The 19,144-nt window shown below is 43.5% G+C and overlaps 3 protein-coding genes across 5 annotated transcripts; 1 reads left to right on the top strand and 2 right to left on the bottom strand.

The window, feature by feature from the left end:
* Positions 1-618: 618 nt before the first annotated feature.
* dhrs12la (dehydrogenase/reductase 12-like a) lies at positions 619-8,018 on the bottom strand. Its single transcript, XM_058079363.2, has 10 exons — positions 7,867-8,018; positions 5,917-6,050; positions 5,234-5,316; positions 5,038-5,133; positions 4,849-4,930; positions 4,700-4,761; positions 4,292-4,396; positions 3,715-3,805; positions 3,284-3,421; positions 619-1,656 (listed from the first exon to the last, which is right to left on the bottom strand). Exons 1-10 carry the CDS (start codon positions 7,920-7,922, stop codon positions 1,541-1,543), a joined length of 963 nt encoding a protein of 320 aa, XP_057935346.2. The 5' UTR covers positions 7,923-8,018; the 3' UTR covers positions 619-1,540.
* On the top strand, positions 5,936-15,373 carry ap1s3a (adaptor related protein complex 1 subunit sigma 3a). 3 transcript variants are annotated; one of them, XM_058079366.2, is made up of 6 exons: positions 5,936-6,127; positions 7,974-8,253; positions 10,790-10,968; positions 11,749-11,857; positions 13,186-13,323; positions 13,418-15,373. In XM_058079366.2, the coding sequence occupies exons 2-6, from the start codon at positions 8,251-8,253 to the stop codon at positions 13,451-13,453; spliced, it is 465 nt and encodes a 154-aa protein (XP_057935349.1). In that variant the 5' UTR covers positions 5,936-6,127; positions 7,974-8,250; the 3' UTR covers positions 13,454-15,373. The 3 variants fall into 3 exon arrangements, with proteins under 3 accessions (XP_057935349.1, XP_078649191.1, XP_078649192.1); XM_078793065.1 differs by having other exon boundaries at positions 13,415-13,497; XM_078793066.1 differs by lacking the exon at positions 5,936-6,127 and having other exon boundaries at positions 7,741-8,253; positions 13,415-13,497.
* Positions 14,631-18,202, bottom strand: scg2a (secretogranin II a). The gene is made up of 2 exons (XM_058079357.2): positions 18,093-18,202; positions 14,631-16,594 (listed from the first exon to the last, which is right to left on the bottom strand). The coding sequence occupies exon 2, from the start codon at positions 16,584-16,586 to the stop codon at positions 14,934-14,936; it is 1,653 nt and encodes a 550-aa protein (XP_057935340.2). The 5' UTR covers positions 16,587-16,594; positions 18,093-18,202; the 3' UTR covers positions 14,631-14,933.
* Between the last annotated feature and the right edge of the window lie 942 nt (positions 18,203-19,144).

Here is a 19,144-nt window from a genome sequence, read left to right as displayed (position 1 = left end):
GATATTTGTTACATTTTTCTCATGTATCGAATGTGGTTATATCTCAGAGGAAATGTCTAAAAGTCACAGTCAACGTGTTTATGTTAGTAACAGTTTGCTGAATCGTACTTTAATGTACTGTACTGCATGTAAAGGCGCTATATAAATATTATGGATTCTTATTAATGTTATGTTGATTGAGGTTGGACATCCGGCTTGGTCTTGCCGCCACTACGATTTCCTGTTTTGTCTCTTATTTTGTAATTTCCTGTTTCGACCCGGCGCGAACTTTTCTGTTCCGCACGAGAACTTGTCTTCCAATTAGCATGTTCTTTACTTCAGTTGTGTCCTCCTGCTAGTTGCTGAATTTGGTCGCATTGAAGGTCATGATTTCACATTTGCTGGTCGTTTGTGTGCAGTTCCTTTTTAGTGGCTAACTAGGGTGGAAATTAGCAGCGCAGTAATCGTATGAGAGGTAAGTTGTAGTTGTAGTAGTAAATACTGTAGTAAATACCCTTTCCTTCGGTGGTCTTTACTAGTTCACATGCGGGACGAACGAGTCATAGCTTCATTCATTAAATATGCATTTTATTGTTTTCAGTGAGTCATTTAAGACAATTGGAGAAAAAACTCAAGTCATTAATTTTTAGCATTTTATTTGGGAAAGCATTTGGAAGCTCCAATCCCAGTGACTACAGATATTAATAAATACATGGATTTATTGCAAAGCCCATAGAGCAGGGATGTTCAAAGGGCGGACTGTAGATTGTTTTTGTTGGCCCATTAAGCAAACAAAAAACAGCAAAAATGTGGAAAAAGTTGAAATGTTGCTACTAATAACTAATAGTATTGATATTCTATTAGTATAACACAAAGCTGTTTTTATATTGACCTTCTTGGCATATCTACATAGGATTAACCATTTTTGAAAATGAAGGCAATGTCCCACCTGCTGCACCCAATGCAAGTGGACTGCAACAAGAAACTCATTTGTAGTGAAATGAAGGACACGTTATAAGAAAAATACGCTTTGTCACCTATAACCCAAAGCTGAGATGCAGCCTGTTTTATACATAACTTCATCGCATATCTACATTCCTTACATTGCCTTTTAATAATCAAAATGGATTTGTCACTTTTTGGACACCCCTGCCATGGCGACAACACTTGGCCTCCTGCTGGAGATCAACCCGCTACACTGCGTGACAAACACGACAAAAACACAACATAAATGTTAATAACAAGTGTTAACTACACGACAAGGAGGTTGATCTCGAAGCTTGGCCTGCATCGTTGAAAAGCGGTCATGACTTTGGTCCAATCAGATTCCCACCTGATTGACAACTTTGAAAAAGTCGGGTAAAAATTGCTGTTTTTATTTTAATTTGAATTTTAATTTTAGTCCTTGCAATGTTACACGCCGATATAGAACGCATTTTGTGTTTTAATGCGGCTTTATGTTATACAGTAGTGATGATTCTAAGGCGGGGGATTCAGATGTTTGTCCACTGGTTACTGGGCTACTGGTTAGAGTGGTGAAAATGCACCGGTGTCTTCTTCTTCAGTGTGGCTGGAACATCTTGGCCAAGTCGTCCAGTGCGGAGATGAGTTTCTGCTCCTCCAGAGGGGAACTGTGTGTCCAGGCCAATGGCAGGTGAGTGGCCACCATCCTGCGGTCTTTGCGTGAACACACACAGAACATTTGACTGAAATTCATATACTGCTTTTCCTCAAAATGATTTTTTTTCCTGCAAAAATTTCCGCATGACATCATGACATTTTCCCATTGATGTTGTCCTGGTCCACTTAGGCATAGGCCAGAGTTAGGCCAACATCCACATGTGCGGTCTTTGCTTATGTCAGCATAAAAATTGAGGCACAAGGGGGTAATTTCATGAAAAATGGGTCCATTTATGTTGACATGCATTGTAGCGTGAACTTTATCACTATTATGAAACGACAACAGAAACATGAGTGACACAGCATTAAAACATGCACATAGCCACTTCCTGTTTAGTGCAAAATAAGCTTCAAAAGGTTTAAAAATCTATCAGCCATTCTCCTTATTCCATTTACACATTCTCAGGGACGCAGTATTTGTACTTTGTGATGACCTCCCTCTTGAATTCAATATTGTGGCTGCTTGCTCGGCTCCATGGTGGGCTATTTAGCAGTCACGCTCAATAAAAAATGCCCTGACTGGAAGTTGGCACAAAGGGTGCTTTGTTTGGGCACGCAATTTTGTCAAATGGTATAATAAAGGGCATCTAGACTGTTACTCACAGATTTGTATAATAACAGAGATGGAGTTGTGTCCAAAACTGGGGGTTGGGAAAGAAATTCTGTTTGAATGCTTTGGCTTGCTACTTGATCTTTTGAGAAACGGCAGTTTTAACAAGGGGTGTTACGAGATCTTGTTGGATAATTGGATAATTTTGACGGCCTCCGTATATTGCCACGTGCTAGCGTGTCAGGCAGTTACCTACACGCTTCATAGAACAACAACAGAGTGAGACCTCTTGTCAGTCATACAGTGGCTTTGTCTGTGTGGGGACGGCGATGCCGTTAGCATACCAACATTGCAAAAAGGGCCCTGAGGAGCGATGCAAGGCAACACAGAAAAAAAAGCATGCAAAGCAAAATGCCAAAATATTGACTAAAAAGCTGAGCATGAGCGAGCCGGTGTGCCAAATGTATATTTTTTTATAAGTGGTAGCAACATAAAACAACACAAAAGGAACTCGCCCGTCTCAAATATATCCAGCCGTTTTCCAAGCTCATCCAGACGCACACCCTTGTGAGACGTATGGTCGGCCAAATAATGCAGTTGCTGTTTAATACCGTTGAAAAGCAGAAAGGCTGCTTATGTTTGACAGACGATTTGCCTGTGACAAAATACACGTCACAAACAGCGATTGCCCAACTTCACAGCGTGAAACATGACATATTAAAGGAATATTGCATTCTATATTATATGATCAGAAGTGCCCGCACGGTGGACGAGCGGTTTGCATATTGGCCACACAGTTGGGAGATTGGCTTCCAATCTCTGTGCGTGTGTGGGTTTCCTCCCACATTCGTTTGTGTCATTTTGTTATTGTTTGGTCTAAAAAAAAAAAAATCCTAGGTTTTTGTTCTACATGGATGCCACCTGCCCCTTAAAGGTCACTGAGGTGCGTCTGTGTGCGTGCACGCTGTCTGCGTGCGCATGCGTGTGCATGTCACAGAGGCACCTTTTCATAGCCTGGAAAGGCCTATGAAATAAAGAATACATATCATGTAGAAATGAATATGTTGGCGTCACCCTGATAAAAGCGTCCACTGGGGTTGGCGGCGGCGGCCTCGGACACGGCCAACCACACTATGGTGTCAGCGCCCTGCTCCGGGGTTCGCAGGCTGTCCTTCATGGAGCGATGGAAGTCAGGCATGGCGTTCGCCACAGCTGCCGCACACACACACACACACACACACACACACACACACACACACACACGTATGGCGGAGGAAGGGGACAAAGATTCACACATATTGAAATTTGCAGTCTGTTGTTAAAATGTGTTATATTTTACTTCTAAAAGAATTCTTTATGGTGAAGCAGACATGCTATCAGTAGCTGTCCTCCTGCTGTTACATGATGGCCTTAGTCTTCTTCAGATGCCAACAGATGATGGCATCATATGTCTAGTCCATGACCAAAAGTTTGGGCTTATAGTGAGCAAACAGGACTTGCCATACCAGGAGTGTCCACCCAGCCTGGATGCATGACAGAGAAGTGGATGCTCGTGTGGATCTTTGCAAGCTGCTCCGTCATCACCACCTGCTGCCTCTGGAACACACGTGTCATAAAGGGGACCTGTTATGCTCATTTGTGGCCCTTTGTGTTGCGTTGTGGACTCCTGTAGAGCAGCTGCACACAATACCAGCACAGAAAGCTTTCTACTTGTTCCAGAACCTGCACATTTCTTCCCAAAAACGGTCTGTTTTAAATTATTCCAGCCACGGCTCGCCTCCATGTTGGTTGGTCCCACTCCCAAGTGCTCAGAAGGACTTGTTGTGTCGCTTGCTGCGAAGTCAACATTATAGGAGTTGATGTTAAACAGTGATTTATCTTTTTAAAAGGTGTGTGGGATCCCCAATGCCATCCGGAATAGAGACTCGACAGTCCCAAGTTTCTCAAAAAAAGAGGGAGGTTACTTCAAGGCAGCAACGCCCTCTGGAACCCAGCGTTTTGATTTATGCCTCGACCTTTTAAGTTGTAAAATGTACAGGTAGTCCCCGCCGAATGATAATGAAACACAAACACGATTGGTACCTTGTGTTGGGCGTAGACCATGGTGCCGTCATAGCGACCTCTCTCTGACTGCAGGTTCCCTATCCTGAGCTTCTGCACCATCATGCCCCCTGATGACACGCTAATCTGCACACACAGGAATGAAGCTGTGGGTGCTGCTGGAGTAAGTGGACATGATGGGAGAACTTTATGTGGGAAAATGCTTGAATGTTTTTGGGCACAGAAGCGCGTGCATCGCCAACATTTAGGCAGCATGAAAACATCAGTCACATGCAGGATGCTGGCATTTAGGTAGGTGGATGTTCTGGTGCGGATCCACATTAGGACCAGTTGGCCTTGGCTGAGCTTGGTCCTCTAATTCCTCTTAATGTTCCCATCTGCTCTGTGCTCCGTACATGAGTTCATCCTCTAGCAGTGTCTCTGACTTACCACTCTGGGGTCTGCGCTCTTCTCCAGCAGAGGAACGAGACCCTTGGTGAGAATGTAAATCCCTGGAAGACAGATAGAGATAAGGGGGACGGACCCCTTACACCTCCACGTCATGTCGGAGGTCTCCTCACACCGTCGTGTTCACTCACCGAGGACGTTGGTGGCAAAGCTCTTTTCCAGACCCTCCGTGTTCACATCCCTCTGACTCATGATAGACCCTGCGTTATTGATCTAGGCACATTAGGACAACATTCACTGGACGGATGTGACATTAAGATGACATTACCATCAATCCATCAACGTGACAGCGACACACATCATCATCATCGTTTCCTCACCAGGACATTTAGAGTCTTGTACTTCCTCTTGAAGGCGTCAGCAAACTCCCACACCTTCTTGGTCTCTGACATGTCCAGGATGTGGACGTAGATCTCCTGTGGTGACATTTACATTTGTAAATGTCCGTATCCGTACATCTGCCCGTATCCGTCTTTTGGACGGGAAATGTCAGGAGAGAAAAGAGTCCCACTGTACTTTATTTCCTGTCTCCTTTACAAGTTCAGCCCTCGCCTCTTCAGCCTTGTCCTTGTTCCGACACACCATGTGGACTGTTCCACCTGTGGCGACCAGCAGCGGTGACATGGCCGTCATGGTCCTTGATATTCCTATATTGTAGCTGTAGCGGAACCGTGCCTTGGATTGGGGGACTCACATTGGCGTAGGGCTTGTCAGAATAAGTGATGCTAGCCATTGCTTACACGTGTACTTGGGACTTGTTGGTAATAAGAAAAACACTTGGTACGTTATTTACTTTGTGAGGGATATTCACGGCTTAAAACTTGATTGTGCATTTAGCTTGTTAGCTTCCGTTGCAAGTTAACAATTCTGGAACTGATTCTAACAGTTACAACAGTCACTTTTTTTACATACCATCTGAAAGTGGAGGAGATCGTCAACGTCAAGTTGCAACGTCAAGTTAGCAACGTCCAGTTAGCAACGTCCAGTTAGCAAGGTCAAGTTGTCAGTCGGATGTTTATGCATAGAGCCATTGGACACAATATTCTGTGAGCCTTGAAAATGGTCTAAAGTGGGTGAACGGCTTGTCTTTTGAAGAACGTTTGGGATTGAATGAGTTAAATGGCGGGGTCCACTGTAATATCAATAAATAATATATGTTTCTTTTTGTAAGATGTATGTACTGTATATAATTTGAGTACCTCTCTTTGCAATAGCCATGGCTGTCGCTTTCCCGATGCCGCTGTTGGCTCCAGTTATCATGAAGGCTCGTCCTGCCAGAGACACCTCCAGGTCCTTCTCCACAAAGCGCTTGGAGGCCGATAGGAAAGCATTTCTACAAAGAGGGAACACGGACGTTGAACGTCTATCAGCAAGGTCTCATGATTTGTCACGCCAGGCCTCAGGAATCGGGTAAGTGATTTATATGCAGTACTAGTACCGTACGGTACAGCTCACCTGCTACTGTATTTGATCAGAAAGAGGAAGTGTGTTTGGGTCAGAGGGGTCAGTGTCAGAGCTTTTACTGTACACAGACGATGACTGAGAGATTGTTCCACCCTGACTGCCAACGGGACGGTATCATGGACCTCAATTCCAACCATTGTCCAGTATGCCATTGTTGAGAGTGTGTGTGTGTGTGTGTGTGTGTGTGTGTGTGTGTGTGAGGCTAAATGCTGGCTCTGTTCGCTGGTGTCATGCAGAGCGATATTAGTGCAGGGTGAGAAGCGGCCACTGTTAGAGAAGCGACAACACAGAACAAAGCGAAGCGATGACAAAAGCACCTTTTCAGCCAACACGGCTTCTTGTGTACCAGAGCTCAGATACATGACAGGATTTGTCCTGCAGTACCGGGATACCGCTTCCACCCTTTCTTTTTCGACTTCCACTTCCTGCACAACACGGGTGTCCAAACTTTGCATGCATGCTGAAAAATCAAGGATACGAGGGGGGGAACTTTTTGTAATAAATGCTAACACTATAAATACCATATAGTTGGGGATGGACGAGTCCGTCGTCTGTATTGATGTGTGACGTCGGCCATATTTTTCACTCCTCTTCTATGTTTACGCTCAGAATTTTTTTTGTATTGTTGGGTTTTAGTTATGTATTTCCAGGTACATATTTGCTAAGGATTTGAATGAAAGTTTTTGTTTTGTTTTACTTATGTTGTTCAATTGTATTTAGTAAAAAAGGGAAAATTGTATTTTGTTGATATTGTTACATATTCTTAGTTGTATTTATATATTGTTTAATATTCACAGACAAGCTTTTTTGTTTGTCTGAAAACAAAATTAAAAGGTGCTGTCGTGCACTTATTCATGAATCTGGAACAATTTCATGTAAAAAGTCATGCTGGCGATGCTGGCTCTGTATTTATTTTGTATTATATCAACACCAATACTGGCTTAGTTATGTTTTTAAGCTTAGCTTTGTGCTATTGGCGCCGCCATTTTTTCCCTCTTTTTCTTCACTCTTGCATTTGCTGTTTTTATAATTGTATTTGTGGAATGTACCACAGGCTAATGAAAAGTTAGCTTCAGGCAGCTGTATAGACCCGCTTTGCCACAAAATATAGTGTACAATTGTCCTTAAGGCACTGGAAAGTAACACTGACTATGGACATATAGAAGTTGGTAGTTATATTTTATTATTTAGTATTATTATTAGTGCATTACTGCATTTTGTTGCCCTGTACCAGTGACATGAGCAATAACAATAAAGTTGAATCTAATCTAATCTAATCTAATTATCATTATCTATTATTATGAGCAGTAAATATGTACATCAAACATGAGACAGTTTTCCACGCTAGGTGGTGGCCTGCCATGTGTTTTGGTGCAATCTTTGGTTTATTGTTATTTATTTTTCAACCAAGCTATATACATCACCAACATGATCTACAGGGTCCCTAAAGTTTGGACACGAAAGGGGGGAAAAAACCTGAATAAAATAGACATTTCATTTCTTGAAAATATGCATTTTTAACAATATGTACAGAATTTAGTGACAAACACAATTTCAATTGTTAATTAGAATAACTAGTTGAATGAAATATTTAAAGTAATAGTGAAAAAAATATAGCATAAAAAAGTGAATAAATGAAATTGTAAGATTGTTAGCCATCAGAAGGCAAAGCGAGAAGATCCTACCTGGTGTACTGAGTCATTCCCTTGAGGAACCAGGCCAGGTTGCGATAGAGAGACATGCTGACTGTGCAAGCATCACACTGACGTCTTCTCTCTGCTCTGCTTTTTAGTCTCCGCTCAAACCACGTGGACCAGCACCTGCGACCCCCTGGCGGCACATCCCGGAACTGCACTGCGTTCAGACAATGTGCCTTCTGTTCAAAGTCAACGTGAGTGTGTGTGAGTGTGTGTGTGTGTGTGTGTGTGCGTGTGTAGGTGCGGCAAAGGTGGGATGACACAATGTAGGCTACAACAGACAAAGAAGACTTCAGCTTCAGCGATTTAAAGGACTTTTTGGGGGGGCAAATTTCCCGTTTTAGGATTGGAGTCCCACCGCTGAGAGCCAAAATGGTGAGTGTCAGCTGTTTCTGAAAGTTAGTAGCTTGTTTATTTTATTAAGTTTAAGTTAAGTGCACAATTTAAAAGTAGGTTTTTATGAAAAAATATTTATACTAGTTTTTCATCATACACCCTGCCAGTGGTGTCCAAAACATGGCCCAGGGGCCATTTGCGGCCTGCAGCGCCTAATTTATTTGTCTTTGGCTTAAATTTGTTATTACTTGCTGAAATATGTGTACTTCTTAAATTGTAACTACCACCAAATAGACAATACACTGTTAAAAAAGGTACTTCAGTTGCCAGAATGAAAGAATTATTTTAGAAAAATCTGAGATGTTGGGAATAAGGTTGTAAATTTATGAGAATTAAGTCATAAATTTATCAGAAAAAAGGTCTGAAATTTACTAGGAAAAAAAAAAGGAATATTACCTTTGCCCAAAGCCAAAGGTCCCCTCCGTTTCTCAGGCAATGTCTGCTTCCAAAGAGTAGAGAATCAGAATCAGATTCTGATTACAATCATCTGAGATTTAGAGAATAAAGCCATCAATTTACAAGAATAAAATCGTAAATGAATGAATAAATCCATATAATAAATATAATAAATATAATAAAATATAATATAATATAATAAATCCATCGTAAATTACAGCATGGTTCATTGGACTCCCTGTGTTTTGTTTTTTAAGAAGTTAATTACTAGAAAATTAAATATGAATGGTGAATATGTTCACGGTTTTTGTAATTGTAAATACACGAGCATCGTATGATACACTGTAGTACAAAATGTAGTTAGAGTTTATGGTAAGCAGCTGAGGTTGCACATAGGAGTCTTAACTCGGTCTTAATTGGCTTTTCTGTTATGTCTACCATATTTGCTAATGCAAATGTAAGCTGTATTTGTGTATTTAGGTCTGGGGGGCTAAAAAACATATGTACAAGGTTGTAAACAGGTTCTTTGTCCAAACTATAAAATATATGATATGATTACAGTCAGGGATTAAAGAAGGGATTACTTTACATAAAGTACCGTATGTACTGCTTATACACACAATGTTATCCACCTCTTGCGATGCTGCAGCAACGTCCATTTCATCTGGTTCTCCCCTTCCCTTCTAGATTTTGACATTGTAGTATTTCCACTGACAGAAGAAAGATTTCATCATGGCAGCAGTTTCATTCTGTTATCATTTATGATGAGGATTTGGGAAAATTGTGTGGAGATCTAAAACTGGATCGACTCCTGGTTTGGAAAGGTTTATATTTGATGGGAACACTTTCAGCAGCACCATATTACAGTACAGGGGACAAACCGCTACTCATAAGTTCCTCATTAGTAGTAACTCCTTGAAATGTATGCGCCTTAGTCATTAGTTCCTTAGTAACTCCTTGACATGTATGCGCCTTAGTCGTTAGTTCCTTAGTAACTCCTTGACATGTATGCGCCTTAGTCGTTAGTTCCTTAGTAACTCCTTGACATGTATGCGCCTTAGTCATTAGTTCCTTAGTAACTCCTTGACATGTATGCGCCTTAGTCATTAGTTCCTTAGTAACTCCTTGACATGTATGCGCCTTAGTCATTAGTTCCTTAGTAACTCCTTGACATGTATGCGCCTTAGTCATTAGTTCCTTAGTAACTCCTTGACATGTATGCGCCTTAGTCATTAGTTCCTTAGTAACTCCTTGACATGTATGCGCCTTAGTCATTAGTTCCTTAGTAACTCCTTGACATGTATGCGCCTTAGTCATTAGTTCCTTAGTAACTCCTTGACATGTATGCGCCTTAGTCATTAGTTCCTTAGTAACTCCTTGACATGTATGCGCCTTAGTCATTAGTTCCTTAGTAACTCCTTGACATGTATGCGCCTTAGTCATTAGTTCCTTAGTAACTCCTTGACATGTATGCGCCTTAGTCATTAGTTCCTTAGTAACTCCTTGACATGTATGCGCCTTAGTCATTAGTTCCTTAGTAACTCCTTGACATGTATGCGCCTTAGTCATTAGTTCCTTAGTAACTCCTTGACATGTATGCGCCTTAGTCATTAGTTCCTTAGTAACTCCTTGACATGTATGCGCCTTAGTCATTAGTTCCTTAGTAACTCCTTGACATGTATGCGCCTTAGTCATTAGTTCCTTAGTAACTCCTTGACATGTATGCGCCTTAGTCATTAGTTCCTTAGTAACTCCTTGACATGTATGCGCCTTAGTCATTAGTTCCTTAGTAACTCCTTGACATGTATGCGCCTTAGTCATTAGTTCCTTAGTAAACGTGTGTACTTTTACGTATGTAAGATTATTTCCACACAGCGTGGGTTATCTTGCAGCAGTTGAGCCATTGTTGTTTGCGATGCGTCTCAGGGCAAAGTCTGTTCTTTAATGGCGCTCTTGGCAACAGCGGTGTTTGTATTTATCGGGAGCCGCTGTCAAAGGTGATGCTCGAAATGTTCCTGTGTGGAGGTTTGGTCGCCAGCGTTCTGTATGTTGTACGTTCTTGAATGTCCGACATGAACACTTTGATGGGTTTTTCACTTGCCGCTTTTGTACTCTCCAGATCCGTTTCCTGTTGCTGTTTAGCAAGCAGGGAAGGCTGCGGCTGCAGAAGTGGTTCACTCCTCTAACGGACCGGGAGAAGAAGAAAGTTATCCGGGACATGATGGCCATCGTGTTGGCCCGTCCACCGCGTTCATGCAATTTTCTCCAATGGAGAGACCTCAAGATTGTTTACAAAAGGTGTGCGCCTCAGACTACTGTTCACTGATTAACTTTCCAAGGCAGCATCGTAACACTGATAACACTTGGAGAGTAACTACTGTACCCTCTCCTGGACTTAAACAACCCTGGTAAGGCTAAAGTCTGCTCGGGATTATAGTGTTATTGTATAACTTCAGCTCATCCACCAAAACTGCAACATCGAATAAGTTGATAAAAATGTGGCAGTGGGAGCAGGTAATTAACTCGGGTGAATTTGGGGAAAATTTTGGATCCCCCCCAAAATCTAGTCAGTTCTTCCACATCCCATTTACGACAATTCCTGAAAATGTTATCCAAGCCAGTCACAACTTTTCCAAGTAATTTTGATCACAGACCAACAAACAAAGAGATAACTGCAGGCAAAAACATAACCAAGGCGCAGGTAAATAGCGCTCTCATCGAGCTAGCACCAATGGGATATTGATACTAGCTTTGGTACACTATCGACATTTGGACTGACCATGTGTCATGGTTGTCACAGTATATCAACAGTACGAATGTCTGATAATTATCGGCTCGGCCCTGTATCAATATCAAAATGTGATATCGGTCTATATGAGATTTTTTCCAGATGATGAAAAACTATATTTTAAAAACACACGTGTTCGTTCCGCCACAGGAGATATGTCATGTTACACATATTGGTATCGGCTGATATCGCTATCAGAAATTGGGAGTTGGACAATATCGGCATGTGGGTTTTCAGCACAAAAGCCAATATGGGACATCCGCAGCTAACAGGAATATCGTCCAATGCAGATATGCCAGCCTGTATTTCTGTGCCGGGCTGGAGGACCAGGATAATGAGCTGCTGAGCCTGGAAGTTTTACACAGATATGTGGAGCTGCTGGATAAATACTTTGGGAATGTAAGTACACATGCATGTTTTAGATAGATAACAGTACTACAGTATTACAGTATTAGCTTCATACAGTATTGTCCTTTGTTTGTTTTATTTCATTTCACATATCCACTTGACCGTATTACTGTACAATGTTTCTGTCCATTTACTCCTACAGATTCTATTGACTCTACGGTTCCGCGTTCTCATGTCTTCTCTACCTTAGAGGCAAATGCAGGGATTTATTTTTTACTGTACTGAGTCGTCACCCCCCCGCACCACCTGTGAGTTTGTCATGCTACATCAGCCGTGTGGGGGCCTGAGTCAAATACCACGCTTGACATTTTTTTCACTTTTCTTCCAACGGTTTGGCCTTGTTGGAGGTCCGCACTCATTACAGCGTAGCATTTGCACAAAATACGACCTCAGCATGTAACCCGTCACCGTGAACCCAGCGGGGGGCCACCGAGGACCTGGCCACAAAAAGGTTTTGGGCAAATCTGCAGATGATTTTATATTGTTTAACATGTCAGCATTGGTGTTGGGGCTGAGATTTTTGGTTTGTGCCGTGAAATATGTGCAACATTAGCTCATGTTTTTTTTTAAATCATGTTTAAGAACACAACAGGAGGAATGAAGTTACCCTTTTATTGGTGCTGATTTCATTTTGTTCACCGGCACACAGCTGTGGTTGCTTTCCACACAGCTGGTCAGTGTTTTTATTACAGTGTTTTTATTTTTTTTACATACAGGTTGTTATGTTGTTGTTGTTGTTGTTGTTGTTTTTTTATCCCTGTGCTCCACCATTTTCTTCTTTTTAAATATGACCAATGGAAAACCCTGGCTTATTACGAGGAATTGACTCCAGATGCATAATTCCTGACTTATTATTTGAATATTTTGGTAATTAGAAAACCTGTTTATGACCACGCAAATATTTTTAACAGCCATCTCCACATGAAATAAGACCCTATAGTACCCTATAGTACCCCATAGTACCCAATATCCATCCAGAGAAAATAAGACCTAAATAAAACGTTTGCTTGTGGATTGAGTTTTACCTTGGATTGGATTACAGCCGCAAGAGTAGCCCATGTTCTTATTACGATTATTGTGCTATTATTATTGAGCCTGTTGTGAGGCAATAAAAGCCTGTAGTTCCAGCAACAACAGTTTCACCTACTGTATTTGTATTTTATCCATTTTCATCCTTGAAATATGTAAGAGTTTCTCATATATACTTTTTTCCCACAAATAAACTGTATTCAACTATGAGACAGCATGAATTATGAATATATTTTTGTCCTGTGAACGTGTGAAGAGTGAAATATTGTTTGTTTCTTTTGCCCTGCCAGGTATGTGAGCTGGACATTATTTTCAACTTTGAAAAGGCCTACTTTATTCTGGATGAATTCCTGATGGGAGGAGAAGTGCTGGAAACCTCCAGAGCGGCTGTGGGCGTCTCTCTGGAGGAGGCTGACGCGCTTCAAGAGGTGCAGTATGCTTTCACACTCCCTCGGAGAACGTAGGGTTGTGGAGAAGTGACTCACACGGGACCTTATCAGTGTAACTCTTTTGTGACAGCAGACAATGGAGGAATATATGAGCAGACCCGCTTACTGAGCCAGGAGAAGACGGGAATTTCTCCGGGATGAAGCAAAAGGCTTCACAAGCTACAAATAATCAGCGGAACCTGCCTCTCAGTAGCGGTGTCTGCAGAAAAGGTTGATGCCTTCTGTAGTTTGGATAAAATACGTTTGTTTTCTTCTGGCCTTCTGTTCTTCCAGTCTTCCAGAATGGCTTTCAACATCCGCAGCAACATGTCACATGTACGCTCCTTCGCATGAGGAGGTGGAGCTGCCAAAATGATCATGGTAAATTATGTATGTATAGGTCATGGGTTTTGGTGAGACGTTTGGAGCGTTGCCATGGCAATTGTCTGTGCGTGCCTAATAGGAAGTAAGGTTTTGAATGTAGGCTAGCTAGTTACATAGCAATGTTTATATTACACCCAAATGTTAATTTGTACCAATTAGATGATAAACATCACCTTTTTAAGAATATTCTCATATTCACACTTGATTAAGTCCTTCAAATCATCCTAGGGGATTATTACCTAACACGTGACTCATCTCAACACGTGCTTTAATACTCACATCTTTGTGAAGAAAAGTGTCACTCATCTCGACAAGGACCTACATAACATTTGAGGAAGAAATGGGTGCATCAGCGTGAAACGATACTAAGTGACGTAACTGTCTAGTTTCACTAAAGATGAAAAGATTTGTGCGTATCCAAAAGCACGCTCAACACGGTTAAAGCTATATTTGGTCATGTATGTCGGCCTGAGACAGCCAACCCCAGGAATGTCGGCTTCAACGGCTTCCACTGTATCCATCCCAGATGGGATACTTTATAGACTCACACGTGTCTTAGCAGGGATGATATTCTTTTACAGTGTTTCCCAACCTTTACTCAGCCAAGTCATTAGAAAATCTCACCACCGAGTGTGACCTTTTCTCCACAAAGGTCGCTCTTGTACCTTCTGCAGTCTAGCGGAAGAACATTCAATTGTTCTGTCTGTCGCTACATGTGGCTCAATGAACCAAAATTAGCAGGAATGAAGCATTTTTGGACAAATTCTGTGCAAATTGACTTGGTCATGTCTGGTTAGACATAACCAAGCATTTTTGGAACCAATAGAAAAGTTAAGGGTTAAAAATAGCATCATGTATTTTGTACTTAAATACCCAACAGGGTTATGAACGTGGGAAAGAAGCAGGACACGGAAAGGAAAAGATGAAGTCGATGCTTTATTGACCTCACGTATGTCACGTATGCTCACATTTAAGTCAGAATTAGCAAGAAACACAAGTGAGTGTAAAAAGGGGTCTGGTGCTTGTGTGTCAAGGCCGGCGTATGGGAGGAAGGTCAAATCATGGCTATTTCTGCTAATAAATAAGACCACCACAGTTGACTGCATGTTGAAATCTTTGAAAATACTTCATTGTGTCTCTGTCCACATGTATCATAACATATATAACACATTTATATATATACGTATATATATAGTACATATATATCTACTTTATCTCCCCTTTGTCTATATGCCTTTGCCTGTTTTGGTGCCGTTCTCACTGTCTTCAGTTTCCAGATTGAGGTAGCTCATCAGTTTCATCACCGCGTTGCCGTCTCCATCCTCAGTCTGTCGCTTGTCCTTGGCTTCCTTCCCCGAGTCCATCTGATCCAAGTAATCCTGCATGGCCCGTTCAAAGGAGCCCGTGGCGCCCTGCCCCGCCTCCTGCCGCTTTTGGCTGTAGCGGTACGCAGGGCCGGGATGCCTCGCCAGCATCTGCGCCGCCAGATACGCCGCCAGCCGGTCGGCCGTGGCGCCGTCGTATTCCGAGGATCTACCAGGAGGGACGCGGCGCAGAGCGGGAGCGGCGTCACCGGCGCGCCCCGAGGTCACCGTGTGAAGTCGCGATGGCCAGCCGCCGTACACCTTCCTGACGGAGGCTTGACCCCGGTTCCTGTCCTTCCCCAACCCCAGGATGTTGAGGATTTCTTCCCTCTGAAGGCTTTTAGGGCCGCTGGGTCTGAAAGACGGGCGTCGGTGGAGCAGCAGAGCTGGAGGGATCTTCTGGCTCTTCCTTGAGGACATCTGCCACACTTTGTTATTGCTCTGTTTGGTCTCGAGCAGGTCCAAGAGGTCGAGCGCTGGGATCTTGTATTTCTGGGGGCTGCCAACGAGCTGGTAGACGACCTGGGGGTCAACGTCGCCTCGGTGCCGAGTTGCTCCCCTCTCTGCCCTCTCCTCCTCTTCCTCTGTCGCTCGCTTCTGCTCTTCCTCCTCTGTTTTCTCCAACACTTTGAAAAGGTAGTAGTCCACCTCGTCCGGATCAGTCCACCGCTTCACCGGGTAGCTTTCTTCCTCCTCTGCTTCATCGACGTAATCAAGACTCCTGTCCGACTCTTCTTTGTTTTCCTCCTCCTCCTCTTCGTCATCTTGCTCCTCCGCGGGGCCCCAGTCGGCGAGGTCCTCCCCTTCGTCGTCATACACCACATTTCTCAGATGAAACATATCGTCCTCGTCTTCCTTCTCCTCATCCTGCCGTTTGTGCGCCATCTTCTCCGAGGTGAACTTGTCCAGCTCGTCAAAGATGGACTGCAGTGTGGCCAAGTTCTGGGGCGTGTACTTCTCCTCCACGTTCTCATTGGTGCGCTTGAAGGGGCTCTGGTGTTCGTCCTCCTCCTCGTCTCCCTCGCCTTCCTCCTCGTCCTCAAACATGAGGGGCATCTTCTTGTGAGGCGTGATGCTCTGTTGCCTCACCTGGCCCCCCCCCAGGGGGGAGGGATGGCGTGACGCGGCCTCGGAGGCCTTCTCCGTCTGCTGGAGGGTGCTGAGCACAGCCTGGAGCAGCTCCTCGCTCTTATCCTCGCTCTCCTCATCGGCGTCTTTGACCGCATCCTCGTTCAGCCTCGCCCTGGAACGCATCTTCTGACTGGCGTCCGCTCCGTCCCCCCCGGGAAGGTGCGCCTGCTCTTGGGAGTCTGTTGTCTGGCCAAGGTTCTCGATGTACTCCAAGGCTTTCAGCATGTCGACATTAGGAGCCTGGGGCGGGTCGGACCCGCCCCCCTGCGGCCTGTGCCTCCCCCCGTGAACGGGACGGAGGAGACACAGAAGGACAAAGAGGAGCTGGGCCGCAAAGAGGAGGGAAGGCTTGGCTCTTGTGGCGCCGTGTGCCAATGGCGGCATCGTGAGGCCTGCGGAGGAAGAGTCCAAAATGGACACCATGGTCACACTGAGGGCTTCATCGTCACTACGAAGGTCCTACAGGTGAGCTCATATCTTCTATTGGATTCACTTCTCATTCATTCATTCATTCATTTTCTACCGCTTTTTCCTCACGAGGGTCGCGGGGGGTGCTGGAGCCTATCATCATCACAAATATGGGGGCCGTTTTGGGGGCAAAACGCCAAAGTACTTGAATGGGAGCCAATAGGAGTTTTTGCTGTTTTCATTCATTTGCTGCCGCTTACCCTCACCAGGGTCGCGGGGGTGCTGGAGCCTATCCCAGCTGTCCACCCTGGACTGGTGGCCAGCCAATCCCAGGGCACATATAGACAAACAACCATTCACACTCACATTCATACCTATGGACAATTTGGAGTGGCCAATTAACCTAGCATGTTTTTGGAATGGGGGAGGGAAGCCACGCATGCGAGGGGAGAACATGCAAACGGCACACAGAGGTGGCCGAGGGTGGGATTGAACTCGGGTCTCTTGAACTATTTAGCACGATTGATTCAGTTTTGCTCAAACTACTGTAAGTAACAGAAGGAGATGATTGTATTCATATATTGATATCATTGTTTGACATTGCTGTATTTACAATACCTGTCAAAAGTCTGGAGACACTTCCCCATTCAATAACACGATAAAGTGTCTCTAAACTTTTGACTGGTGTAGATATTGTTTAATTGTTCCCAAACATCGTCTTTCATTTTCCTCAAATATTTGCCGTGTTTGTTTTACTGATTTCGAATGTCAAATATTCCCATATTTGCAATCCTGGCCCTGTCCTTGGTATCGGATCGATACCATCATTGCCGGTATCGCCCACCCCGCCTTTGCATGTTTAGCAATCAATTTCTAATGAAAAGGCAGCAAGATCAGGAGAGGCGAATGTCTGGCAATACACCGTATGAATCTTTTTCAGAGTAATGAAGTACATCATGAAGTATTATATGTATATAAGAGTATATATAAGAGCGCAGGTCAGAGCTGCAGCGATGTTATCCCTGCAGCCTGTTGCTGCGGCAGACATCGGCATCCGTCCGCTCTGCAAATCTCATTAGCCGTCAAATTGATGCACACCGTGAGTCACGGCCCCGTTGTCATGGCAACCCGGTAAGACTAATGTTCCCGCAGAAGCCACATGCAGGCGCAAACCCTTTTAAACACCAATTATCACCCGCTATTACGCGCACGGCCATTAAGCGATCCGAAGAAGGTCTATATGGAATATGTTTTACTGATACACAGCTCACTAAGTGTTTGGTAGCACAATTTGTTTCTAAAACGTACATTGAATATGTTTCAGTACACGCATACATTGTCTGCTAAGTAAAGAAAATCCACGAATCAACACATAGTCAGAGGAAGTGGAAAAACATCATGAAAAATAGAATAAAATGACATCAAAAGTCTCCTCCTGTGACGGCTCGGCGATGAGAGAAGTCGCAAAGTAGCAAATCCTACCTTTTGGTGGACTTAGTTTGCGTGACGGGTCTTGTGGAGCGTCGTGCTCATCTCCGTGACCAGCATGTGTGTCTGTGTGGGATCAGCACCGCGGACAGCTCCCCGTGCTGGTGAGACACACACCACGTGACTAGTGCGTCACGGCCATCTTCCGATAACACGCACACTCGCACACTTTGTCAAACTTGCTGAACATCCAGCTTCTCCTTTCAAACGCATAAATATTAAATATTATGACGCAATGCTTCCATATTTGACTCATTCATTTCCCTCTGGAATTATGAAATCTCAGTGCGCTATTGTTTTATGATACTGGCTCCAAAAAGCAAAAAAAAAAGAGTAGTAGAAGTAGCAGATTGTTACTAGCATGATGAAATTGATATTCTTCAGTTATTTTCTTTATTTTGTTTTTACTGTTGTTTATATTGTTGCATTGCTGTATTAACATATATACGGTATATATATATATATATATATATATATATATATATATATGCTTGGTATGCGATCGATACCGATGTTTGCAGTATCGCCCATCACTAAGATTCCACCTTAACTTTCATTCATTCATTCATTTTCAGGTGAGAGGCGGGGCCAATCACAGGACACCACCTTGACTTTATTTTGCTATAAAAATCGGCGATAGTGTATCTTGATCCTCTGCGCCTTATTGTGGTGGAGCTACTGTATGTGTTCCTTATGTTCCCCTGGTCAGGTCTCTTATTGTGGTGGAGCTACTGTATGTGTTCCTTATGTTCCCCTGGTCAGGTCTCTTATTGTGGTGGAGCTACTGTATGTGTTCCTTATGTTCCCCTGGTCAGGTCTCTTATTGTGGTGGAGCTACTGTATGGGTTCCTTATGTTCCCCTGGTCAGGTCTCTTATTGTGGTGGAGCTACTGTATGTGTTCCTTATGTTCCCCTGGTCAGGTCTCTTATTGTGGTGGAGCTACTGTATGTGTTCCTTATGTTCCCCTGGTCAGGTCTCTTATTGTGGTGGAGCTACTGTATGTGTTCCTTATGTTCCCCTGGTCAGGTCTCTTATTGTGGTGGAG

This window comes from Doryrhamphus excisus, linkage group LG8 (genome assembly GCF_037039965.1).
Source record: "Doryrhamphus excisus strain RoL-2023G ecotype Guam linkage group LG8, RoL_Dexc_Guam_v1.1, whole genome shotgun sequence".
NCBI lineage: Eukaryota > Metazoa > Chordata > Actinopteri > Syngnathiformes > Syngnathidae > Doryrhamphus > Doryrhamphus excisus.
The sequence above is the reverse complement of the archived record's forward strand: the minus strand, read 5'-3'. Positions and strand labels throughout refer to the sequence as shown.

What these genes read in the sequence shown, in the direction of transcription:
- scg2a (XM_058079357.2), bottom strand. Translation starts at nt 16,586, where the DNA reads ATGCCGCCATTGGCACACGGCGCCACAAGAGCCAAGCCTTCCCTCCTC.
- dhrs12la (XM_058079363.2), bottom strand. Translation starts at nt 7,922, where the DNA reads ATGTCTCTCTATCGCAACCTGGCCTGGTTCCTCAAGGGAATGACTCAG. An exon ending in ACAAGACTCTAAATGTCCTG is followed by an intron (nt 4,931 to 5,037) that starts GTGAGGAAACGA and finishes TAATGTGCCTAG; the next exon opens with ATCAATAACGCAGGGTCTAT. An exon ending in TGGTCTACGCCCAACACAAG is followed by an intron (nt 3,806 to 4,291) that starts GTACCAATCGTG and finishes CGTGTGTTCCAG; the next exon opens with AGGCAGCAGGTGGTGATGAC.
- ap1s3a (XM_078793065.1), top strand. An exon ending in CTCAAGATTGTTTACAAAAG is followed by an intron (nt 10,969 to 11,748) that starts GTGTGCGCCTCA and finishes CGTCCAATGCAG; the next exon opens with ATATGCCAGCCTGTATTTCT. An exon ending in TGGATAAATACTTTGGGAAT is followed by an intron (nt 11,858 to 13,185) that starts GTAAGTACACAT and finishes TTGCCCTGCCAG; the next exon opens with GTATGTGAGCTGGACATTAT.